The following is a 12,057-nucleotide window of genomic DNA, read 5'->3' as shown; positions in this document are numbered from 1 at the left end:
TTGCTGCTGTTTGAGCCCTGAGAGTTACTACTGTTATGGTATGGGGCATGGGAAGGGTCTTGGGTGTTGTTTTTTTTTTTGTTTTTGTAGGAATTTGTCTTACTTCACGAAGTGTTTGGCATTGGAGGGAGTTTGCTTTGCCATCACTGAGGTGGCACCAGCATTTGAATATATATATTTTTGCATGTCCTAGTTCTGTTCTGCTCCTGTTGCAAATCTTAAGTTCTTAGGATAATTATTATGATTATTGCTGTTTTATTGTACTTATGAAAGAGGATGCATAAACGAATACATTGATATTTGTTTTATTTCATAATTGGATCTGTTTCTGTTACAACTTCTGTTACTTTTTACAAGATATGTATTTATAAACTGCGATAAATATAAAATCAATGAAATTAATATAGATTAATCAGGTATTTTTAATGTTGGTAAGTGCTTGAAATAATAGAATTAAAATATTTTAAAGCATCACTCATGATGAAACTACTTAGAGTGCATCTGACAATGGATTTCTAACGGCCCGATTTTTAATGGCCCGTGTGCGACAAAGACAGGGGCTACGTGTGTGGCCGTGCCTTGCGCGCGCTGTGCGCATTTTAAAAGGGACCATGTTACGCGCACAAGCTGGACTATGCGTCGCCACGTGATTTTGGCTTATGTCTGCCCCCCCCTTGCACACGCCACCCATGATTTTATAACATGCGCGCACCTGCATGCGCATTTATAAAATCACACAGCCATGTGTGCATGCCGGGTAGCGTGCGCGCATGGACGCACGTGCATTCTTCTTCAAAATCTACCCCTAAGGCATTATTTATTGATAAGAATACAAATAGTAGGGCCTAGACTTGTATGTCAACTACACACCATGTTAACCTTGGGGCCCCCCAAAAAATTCATTTCTGGCTGTGCCATTGCGTTCAAGTGCTTTAATAATTTTGTAGACCTGTATCATATCCCCCCTCAGCCATCTCCTCTCCAAGCTGAACAGCCCTAACCTCTTTAGTCTTTCCTCACAGGGGGGCCATTCCATCCCCTTTATCATTTTGGTCGCTGCTATTTCTTTTTTGAGATGCAGCGACCAGAACTGCCCATAGTATTCAAGGTGCAGTCTCACCATGAGCGATACAGAGGCATTATGACTTCCAGCATTTTATTTGCCATTCTCTTCCTAACAATTCCTAACAATCTATTTGCGTTTTTGACTGCCACAGCACACTGGGCCAACAATTTCAACGTATTATCCACTATGACGCCTTGATCTCTTTCCTGGGTGGTAACTTCTAATGTGAAACCTAAGATCGTATAACCACAGCAAGGATTATTTTTCCCTATGTGCATCATCTTGCACTTCTCCACATTATATTTCATCTGCCATTTGGATGCCCAATCTTGCAGTCTCACAAGGCTCTCCTGCAATTTATCACAATCTGCTTGAGATTTAACTACTCTGAATAATTTTGTATTGTCCATAAATTTAAGCACCTTACTCATTGTGTCCCTTTCCAGATCAATTAAAGCACTGGTCCTAGTACAGATTCCTGAGGCACTCCACTATTTACCTTTTACCACTGTGAAAACAGACCATTTAATCCTACTCTCTGTTTCCTGTCTTTTAACCAGTTTGCAATCCACAAAAGGATATCGCCTCCTATCTCATGACCTTTTAGTTTTCTTAGAAGTCTCTCATGTGTGACTTTGTCGAATGCCTTCTGAAAATTCAAATACACCACATCTACTGGTTCACCTTTGTCCACATGTTTATTCACCCCTTCAAAAAAATGAATCAGATTTGTGAGGCAAGACTTCCCTTGGGTAAATCCATGTTGGCTGGTCTCAAACCATGTCTATCTAAATGTTTTGTGATTTTATTCTTTAGAACAGTTTCCATGATTTTTCCCAGCACTGAAGTCAGGCTCACCAGTCTATAATTTCCCAGATCTCTACATTGGCCACTCTCCAGTCTTCAGGTACAATGGATGAATTTATTGATTAGGTTACAAATTTTTACGAATAGGTCGAAATTTCATATTTAGTTCTTTCAGAACCTTTGGATGTAAACCATCTGGTCCAGGTGATTTACTACTCTTCAGTTTGTCAATCTGGCCTGCCACATCTTCCAGGTTCACCATGATTTGGTTCAGTTCATCTGAATCATCACCCCTGAAAACCGTCTCGGGAACAGGTATCTCCCCAACATCCTCTTCAGAAAACACTAAAGCAAAGAATTTGTTTAGTCTTTCCATAATGGTCTTATCTTCCCTAAGTGCCCTTTTAACCCCTCGATCATCTAACAGTCCAACCAACTCCCTCGCAGGCTTTCTGCTTCGGATATATTTTAAAAAGTTTTTATTATGAGTTTTTGCCACTATGGCCACCTTCTTTTCATATTCTCTCTTAGCCTGTCTTATCAATGTCTTACATTTAACTTGCCAATGCTGTTAAGCTCGCCAGCTGCGGAGCTCCGTGACCGGCCTCCCTTACCCACCGCCGTACCGCTACTGGAACACTGACGATGTGCTGCTTCACCTTCGGCCCCCTAGTTGTGCACATGCCTCTGTGCCAAATTTAAAGGGCCCGTGGTGGGAAAAGCTCTGCGGGCCTCATCGATGATATCAACTCCCAGGGACTATAAAAGGGCAGTCCCTGCTTTCTTCAGGTGCCTTGGCAACAGGTCTCCTTGCTTCTCGTAAGCTGTGTGTTACTATTGCGTTCCCGAGTTCCTTCTTTGTTCCTGCCCTCTTCTTTGATCCTGCTTGTCTTGGCTTTGACTTCAGACTGGACTTGACCATGAGCTACGCTGCCTGCCATGACTGTTGCCTGGATATTGACTCAAGAGGTAGGCTGCCTGCCTCTCTTCTGGTCTTCCATCTTCGCAGAGGCCCCCACGTAAGTCCAGCCGGCCCCGGCACCCAAGGGCTCAACCTAAGGGAAATGTGTGCCGGTAATGGTGAAACCCCAGAGGGGTCTCTGTGTGTCATCAACCTCGCCTACCAATGATGGGGACCTGTGGGGCTCCTCCCCACAGGTGGCGTTAACTCCCCCTCGGTCCAAGGGTCCACCAATGCAACAAAGGTTTATGATATTTACCTCCAATGGATCCCTCTTCCAATTTTTGAATGACGATCTTTTGGCTAAAATAGCCTCTTTCACCTCATCTTTTAACCATGCCGGTAATCGTTTGACCTTCCTTCCACTTTTCTTAATGCATGGAATATATCTGGACTGTGATTCTAAGATTGTAATTTTAGACAATGTCCATGCCTCTTGCATACTTTTTACTTTTGTAGCTGCTCCTTTCAGTTTATTTCTAACTATTTTTCTCATTTTATCAAAGTTTCCCTTTTGAAAGTTTAGCACAAGAGCCGTGGATTTGCTTACTGTCCCCCTTCCAGGCATTAAATCAAATTTGATCACATTATGATCACTATTGCCAAGCGGCCCCACCACCGTTACCTCTCTCACCAAATCCTGTTCTCCACTGAGAATTAGATCTAAAATTGCTCCCTCTCTTGTCAGTTCCTGAACCAATTGCTCCATAAAGCTATCATTTATTCCATCTAAACTTTATCTCTCTAACATGTCCCGATGTTACATTTACCCAGTCAATTTTGGGGTAATTGAAATCACTCATTATTACTGCATTACCAATTTGGTTAGCTTCCCTAATTTCTCTTAGCATTTCACTGTCCGTTTCACCATCTTGACCAGGTGGACGGTAGTATACCCCTATCACTGTAGTCTTCCCAGACACACAAGGGATTTCTACCCATAAAGATTTGATTGTGCATTTAGTCTCATGCAGGATGTTTATCCTGTTGGACTTTATGCCATCCCGGACATAAAGCGCCACACCGCCTCCCGGGTGCTCCTCTCTGTCATTGAGATATAATTTGTACCCCGGTATAGCACTGTCCCATTGGTTTTCCTCCTTCCACCATGTCTCTGAGATGCCAATTAAGTCTATGTCATCATTCACTGCTATACATTCTAATTCTCCCATCTTACTTCTTAGACTTCTGGCATTAGCATACAAACATTTCAAAGTCTGTTTTTTGTTTGTATTTTCATTCTGCTTTTTAATTGATAGGGATAAGTTAGAATTTTTTAGCTCAGGTGAGTTTTTAGTTACAGGCACTTGGACTACTTTTCTAATTATTGGAACCTCACTGTCGGGATGCCCTAATTCTAATGCATCATTAGTATCCTTTGAAGATACCTCTCTCCGAACCATGCGCTGCTGAGCGACTGTCGGCTTTCCCCTTTGTTCTAGTTTAAAAGCTGCTCTATCTCCTTTTTAAAGGTTAGCACCAGCAGTCTGGATCCACCCTGGTTAAGGTGGAGCCCATCCCTTTAGAAAAGACTGCCCCTTCTCCAAAAGCTTCCCCAGTTCCTAACAAAACTGAATCCCTCTTCCTTGCACCGTCGTCTCATCCACACATTGAGACTCCGGAGCTCTGCCTGCCTCTGGGGACCTGCGCGTGGAACAGGAAGCATTTCAGAGAATGCTACCCTGGAGGTTCTGGATTTCAGCTTTCTACCTAAGAGCCTAAATTTGGCTTCCAGAATCTCCCTCCCAAATTTTCCGATGTCATTGGTGCCCACATGTACCACGACAGCTGGCTCCTCCCCAGCACTGTCTAAAATCTTATCTAGGTGACGCGTGAGATCCGCCACCTTCGCACCAGGTAGGCATGTTACCAGGCGATCCTCACGCCCACCAGCCACCCGGCTGTCTACATTCCTAATAATCGAATGACCAACTTTGATGGCTGACCTAACCCTTCCCTCCTGGGCAGTAGCCCTGGGAGACACATCCTTGGTGCGAAAGGACAATGCACCACCTGGAGATGTATCAAAGACATGCACACTGCATCAATAATAGTGAAAAGGAATTGATTTACCAAAGAAGTGTACACTGCATAGATAATACTGAAAAAGGACTGATTTACTAAAGAATTGTACACTGCATCGATAACACTGAAAAGGCTTTGATTTACCAAAATGCACACTGTACCGATAACACTGAAAAGGCTCTAATTTACCAAAGGAGCGCATACTACACTCATAACACTAAAACGGTACCCCACTCCCTTACAGGCTGTGTCCCAGCACGTACCAGAAGCAGTTTCAGCCACAGCACCCATTAAAATGCCAGCCTCAGCACCACCTGCAGGCTGTAGGTCCCAGCACCCACCATAGGCAGTGCCAGTTACAGTATCCACCATGGATAGTGCCAGTCCCAGCTCCCATTATAGTGCCAGTCCCAGCACACCCCCGCAGGCTGTACCAGTCCCAACATCCATTACAGTTACTGCCAGTCCCAGTACCCACCATGGATAGTGCCAGTCCTAGCTCCCATTATAGTGCCAGTCCCAGCCCCCCCCTCCCCCCGGAGACTGTACCAGTCCCAACATCCATTACAGTTACTGCCAGTCCCAGCACCACCATGGATAGTGCCAGTCCTAGCTCCCATTATAGTGCCAGTCCCAGCACCCCCCCCCCCCCCCCCCCCCCCCCGCAGACTGTACCAGTCCCAACATCCATTACAGTTACTGCCAGTCCCAGCACCACCATGGATAGTGTTAGCCCCCAGCACCTCCCTCTCCCGCCCACATAGGCTCTATCTTTAGATTTAATGGCTCATTGTTGATCACAATTTTATAATAGTTAATTATTGCTTCCCATTTCTTAAAGTGGAATGTACTACATCTTTTCCTAGTGAATCAGTGCCAAAGGAACAAGAACTGTGCTCCTCGGGAAGAGTTACCTTAATATTAATCTGAGATTTACATTTACCTCACTTCTTGAGGAGTCGGAGTGCGATGGGCTGGAATGTTCTGTTTCTTTATCCACCTACCAGGTAATTAAAAAAAAAGTTTTTAAAAGTTGGAGAAGAGTTAATAATTAAAAACAGCTTTAGACTCGCTCCTGTGCTTTTCATCTTAATCGATACAAATATTCCCTACAGTCACGGCATTGCAGAAAGGTCAATCCGGGATGCACATTTCTGGCTTCAGGACTGCCTAACAGCTTCCAAATGGACGAAAAAAAATGAAAAAGAGAAACATTTTTCTTGTTGCCCAGTTACGGGTGGGCCAGCTGAGGTAGAGGGAGGTAAAGTGATCTGCCCAAGGAGGCAGAGTTGTCCTCCGGATCTGTATTCCCACAGTCTGGCCTCGAGACTGAACCCCACCCTACCTTACGGGCTGAGCCACTCATCCAAGCCCTCACTCCTGCACGAGGATGCCTACGGTGTGCAAGCTGTGACTAAACAGAAGGGCCCTTCGCCTGCTTTACTCAGTGCACCACCTTGCTGGCCTCTGCCATCTCTGCTGGGGGGGGCATACCATGCATCTGTGGCCCATTCTGTGAAGAAATATCTAACTATAATAAAGAGGAAAGCTTCCCCCCAGCTGCGTTGCCAGTATGCAAACTGAGCTCTATCGCTGGAACTCTCCAGCTCCGCCCTACTCTAGTTCTGCCCCTCTCTGTATGGGAATTGAGCTCTGCCCCTCTTTCCCTGCACTCTCCAGCTCCACCCCTCTCTCTGCATTGTCCAATCCACTTTCTACTACCACATATGGAAATTGAGCTCCATCCCCCCCTCTTTCTCTCTGAATCCACTCTACTACTACACAGTACACCTGAGCTCAGTGTACACTCTCTACAATGTACGTACAGATCATACCGGTACTGTAAACCGGTATGATCTGTACATTCTACAGGAATGTCGGTATGTAAGAATTTAAAATAAATAACCACACATCTCAATCAGGGGCATTGTTAGCACCAGACATGGAGCCCGTGCCCCGAGTCTCAGCAGTCCCACTCACTTTTAAAATTCACTTTCAATTTACCCTGCCACCAGGCTGCTGCTGCTGCAGGCAGCACTGCATCATTGGTATCGGGGCAATTGGAGAGAATCAAAGCTGCCTGTGCTCCACTGCCGAGCTTAAGAGGAGGATGTCACATAGGGCTGGGTCATAAGGCCTACTGCGTCAGGCTGGTCCGCACGGCTAAATACAGAAGGTTGCCGTGTCAGTCCATGTGGCTGTAGAGAGGAGATTGCCCTGTCAAGCCTGGGCTGTGCAGCTGAAGAGATTAGTCTACTGGATCCAGTCCATGTGATTGAAGAGAGGAAATTATTGTGTTAGTAGGGCCAAAGAAAGGAGGCTGCTGCCTGCACAGAGAGTATGAGAGTTTGTGTGTGAGGAATAGCATGAGTGAGAGCTTGTGTGTGTATGTGAGTGACACTATATGGGCCCAAGGAGGAGACTGCTGTTGCCTACATATTCCTAGGAGAGAGAACATGTGAGAGAGCTGGTGTGTGAGTATGTCTGTTTGTGAGAGAGCGCATGTGTGTGTGGCAAGCCCAAGGAGGATGCTGCTGCTGCCTGCATGTTCCAGAGAGAGAGAGAGAGAGCATGTGTGTGGCTATGTGTGAGAGAGAGAGCATGTGAGAACATATGGGAGAAAGAGAGTGAGCATGTGAGAGCTTGTGTGTGTGTGAGACAGCGAGCAGGTGCGTGTGAGAGATGCTGCGCAGGCCCAAGAAGAAGGCTGCTGCTGCATCTTTGTTAGAGGAAAATGGAGAAAGAGAGAGCATTTGTTTGACTATGCATGGGTGTATGTGAAAGAGAGCATGTGAGAACATATGGGAGAGAGAGAAAGAGCATGTGTTTGTGTATGTGAAAGAGAGCATATGAGAGAGAGAGAGCATGTGTGTATGTGTGAGTTGATGACTATGTGTGTGTTGAGAGTGTATTTATGCGTGTGAGGAGAAAGTCTGTATGCCCCCCCATTAATCCATGACAATCTCAGGATGATTGGAAATCAAAGAATCCCAGTATAGAGAACTAAGGATTTTTTAAAATCCTTATTTGTTTTAATAATTGCATGTTATTTGATGTGTTTGCTGTTTTGAAATCTTTTATTGGTATTTGGGAAATTTTTTAGGAGATTTTAATTACTAGATATTCTTGTCAAGTGTTGTGAAATATTTGTTGTATAAGTATGGTTTTACTATCACGATGTTTTTATATTTCTTGATTTTATAGTTTGATGTTTCATGTGGCATAGTGATGTTTCCCTTTTTCCATTGTTGTACTGCATACAGAATGTGGCTTGTTGCGGTTTCCAATTCAGTTTTTGTCTACATGTTTCGGTTTATAATTTATGGTCTCTGTTTCATGTTTGGTGAAGGTTTGTCTATGTTCTGCGTGTGTGTTTGAGGTGAAGGGTTCTGCTCACAAGTAGTTTCTAATAGGGATGTATAGCAGCCTAACTTGTTCTGTTTTCCCAATAGGAGGTGTATTGGTGTTTTAGGGCCTGGTGTAATAAGAATATAAGAACTGCCATGCTGGGTCAGACCAAGGGTCCATCAAGCCCTGCATCCTGTTTCCAACAGAGGCCAAACCAGGCCACAAGAACCTGGCAATTATCCAAACACTAAGAAGATCCCATGCTACTGATGCAATTAATAGCAGTGGCTATTCCCTACGTAAGTTTGATTTATAGCCATTAATGGACTTCTCCTCCAAGAACTTATCACCCTTGAAAACCATCTCTGGAACTGGTATCTCCCTAACATACTCATTAGTATGATCATGTTAGGATCACTTTTGCCAAGTGGCCCCACCACCATTACCTCTCTCACCAAATCCTGCGTTCCAGTAAGAACTAAATCTAAAATAGTTCCCTCTCTTGTTGATTCCTGAACCAATTGCTCCATGAAGCAGTCATTTATTATATCCAGGAACTTTATGTCTCTAGCAAGTCCTGATGTTACATTTACCCAGTCAATATTGGGGTAATTGAAATCTGCCATTATTATTGCACTGCCAAATTGGTTAGATTCCCTGATTTCTCTAAGCATTTCATCATGTCTGACCATTTTGTCCAGGTGGATGGTAGTATACTCCTATCATTATACCCTTACCCAACACACATGGGATTTCTACCTATATAGATTCTACTGAGCATTTAGTCTCTTGTATGATCTTTATCCTGTTGGACTCTATACCCTCCCAGACAAAGTGCCACACCCCCACCAAGTTGATCCTCCCTATCATTGCGATATAATTTATACCCTAATATAGCACTGTCCCATTGCTTATCCTCCTTCCACCAAGTCTCTGTGATGCCAATTATGTCAATCTCATCATTTGCTGCTATACATTCTAACTCTCCCATCTTACTTCTTAGACTTCGGCATTGGCATACAGACATTTTGTTGCGACCGTCGCTGCCCAACTTCTCCACTCTGCCCACCTTACTTCTTTGGCGACTCCCTCTTTGGTTGATGGAAGTTTGGCTGCCGCGGCATCATCTTGCCGACCTCCTCCAGCGTTCCTGGACTGGCTAGACGTTGCCTTCCGCCATGTTCTCCTGAGGCCTAAGGGCGCGCGCGCGGCCCCAACTCAAGTACCAGCTGTGGTGCATCAGGGGCGTCCCCCTGAGATGACATTATCATCGCCAGATATTTAAGGTCTCTTGTTTTGCTAGCTAGTCGAGTTAGCAAAGGGTTTCCTACCTAGCTGCCTCCAGGTATCGCTGCGGATGGGATTCGCTCTCCGCTTACCTTGCTACTCTGCCTCCTTGGACTTTATCAGGGGTACCTGCTCCTCGGGGGCCTCACTCTCTCTCTTGCTTTTCAGGTCGCAGTCTGGAACCGGTACTCGCTCCTCGAGGGCCCATGTTCCCGGACCTGCTACTGAATATAACTTCTGCCAGGAAGTCACCGCTGCCTACAACACCAGTGAGTTACCATCTCTCTCTCAGAGCTTTCCCTGGAACCAGGTACTCACTCCTCGAGGGCCTAATCCATTCCAGCTCCTGGGCTGCTTCTAAGAGACTATTGTGTGAGTGTTACCATCAAGGTTCTGTTCCTGAACTCTGCCTACTCACTATATTCAGTTTGTCTACAGCTCGGCCATCCTGGGATCGCTGTTCCAGTGCCTGAGGGACTGCAGCCCAGCCGAGCTCTTCCAGCTCACTACTGCAACCTCTGGTGGTTCACTATACTGTTTAATAAAAGAACTAGTGTGTCTGTCTCCAAATTCTGAGCCTGACCGGTGGTCCCTCTCGGGATCTTCCCCCGAAGAGGGGGAAGATCCCGAGAGGGACCACCAAAATATCTGTATGCCAATGCCGAAGTCTAAGAAGTAAGAGTTAGAGTGTATAGCAGCAAATGATGATATATATATATATATATATATATATATATATATATATATATATATATATATATATATATATATATATATAAAGGGACAGCTTAGGATAAATAAATACTGCAGAACTAAAATAAACCTAAATAAAACCAGAGTAAGCTGTAAAGGCCTAATTTAGGCTTTCCCACCACAAGAGCTGATGGCTTCAGTGTGATTTGTGAGTCTATGCTGCCCTCTGCTGGCCACATGGAAGCTCAGCCGCTCCTGCATCATTTATTCTAGTTTGGGAGAAAATCGTCTTTCAACCCGAGTATTCTTATTATTTTTCACTGGTGGTAAACTGTACAGTATTATCTAATATTCTATTGATTTCAAATTGATGGGATAAACTGGTAATGCAGAGCAGGAAGCCTGATGGAAATATGAAGAAAAGTTAATTCAATGAGGTGCCCACACAACAAGCGGATTTTGTTAGAGGCTCTTGTTTTACTATTAAAGAAGGATTTTGAGATGGACATTCTGCGTACAGATCTCCCTCTGTAAGAGTCACGCAAGCTTTCTGCCTCTTGCTTAAGTGCTGCGCTCCTGATTCTCTTCTCCAGGTTACTGCCATGGGTCAGTGACCGAGGGCGGATATGAACGGGACCTGGGGGGCGCTGCAGCGTAACGCGGCAATGAAGTCAGTGCTAACGTGCGCAGCGCCTCCCATTGGTCAGGGCTGGACGCTTGTGGCAGTCTCCGTTCCATCCATGGCAAGCCTGCTGGGGCTCAGGTCAGAGGAGTGGCGCTGCTGTGGATTCCCTCATGGACACATCCGAGGTTAAGCATTCAAAGGGATAGAGCCGGCTGGGTACGCTCACAGTCTTTGAAAATCTGCCGGCCTGAAAAGCTAAATTTAGCCGCTCCATATCTGGGGTGGGCCTGGAGGCGAGGGGGAGAAAGTTAGGAGGTTAGCACTGATTTCAGCAGTAGCCACCTAACTTGGTACCTGATTCACTAAGGGTTTTTCCCATAGACATAAAATGGGAGAAAAGCCCAAAACCGACTATTGTAATGCTCTCCTCCTTGGCCTACCGAACAATGCCATCCAACCCATTCAAATATTACAAAACACAACAGCCCGGATCCTGACTAACTCACGCAGAAATGACCATATCACACCGGTATTAAAAGACCTACACTGGCTCCCAATTGCATCACGCATCCAATATAAGACTCTCTCCCTTGTCCACAAGGCTTTATACAACCCTGAAATGAACTGGTTCAACGAATCCTTCCGCCTCCACCAATCCAACAGGCCCATCAGACACCAACACCTCGCCTCCATGCCTACACCTTCTCCCAAACATTACAAACTTACCTCCACGAGAGCCCGAGCGCTCTCTATCGCCGGGCCCACCCTTTGGAACGCAATGCCTGTCGAACTACGACAAGAAGAATGCACAAAAACATTCAAACGTAAGCTAAAGACCTGGCTCTTCACCAAGCATACACCTAATTCCCCCACTTTCACACTCACACCCATACTCTCCTGCCCTCTCCCCCATTCCTCACTCCCACCTCTAAATTCCTCCTTCGCCCCCTACCTGTTCAGTCCTCTTACCTTCTCCTGATTTCTCAGCTCGCCTTCTCCTTTTACCCCATCCACCCCTCCTCCCCTCCTACACCCCCCACCCCCCCCTCCCCATCCCCCCTCCTCTCTTATAACTCTACACAATTGTATTTCCATGGCATTGCTGTATTTATGAATACTTTGTACATAGTGATACTCTATATATATTTGTAAATTTTGCTCATAAGTTTTGTTTAATTATTTCCCTCCTTTTTTCCCCCTCCTCATTTGTTCATATGTTAAATTCGTTATATCTGTTCGATGTAA

General features: G+C 45.2%; 1 protein-coding gene across 12 annotated transcripts in view; it reads right to left on the bottom strand.

Moving 5' to 3' along the window:
- The window catches only part of LOC115098596 (collagen alpha-1(VII) chain-like), a 420,825-nt gene that overhangs the window by 204,057 nt on the left and 204,711 nt on the right, over positions 1-12,057 (bottom strand). For all 12 annotated transcript variants that reach the window (XM_029615285.1, XM_029615292.1, XM_029615282.1 and 9 more), the window contains one exon: positions 5,803-5,859. In XM_029615285.1, coding sequence (XP_029471145.1) covers positions 5,803-5,859 — 57 coding nt within the window. The remainder of the gene's footprint in view (positions 1-5,802; positions 5,860-12,057) is intronic.

The sequence above is a fragment of the Rhinatrema bivittatum genome, chromosome 9 (genome assembly GCF_901001135.1).
Source record: "Rhinatrema bivittatum chromosome 9, aRhiBiv1.1, whole genome shotgun sequence".
In the NCBI taxonomy this organism is placed as follows: Eukaryota; Metazoa; Chordata; class Amphibia; order Gymnophiona; family Rhinatrematidae; genus Rhinatrema; species Rhinatrema bivittatum.
Note: the sequence above shows the minus strand (reverse complement) of the source record. Positions and strands in the feature narration are given on the sequence as shown.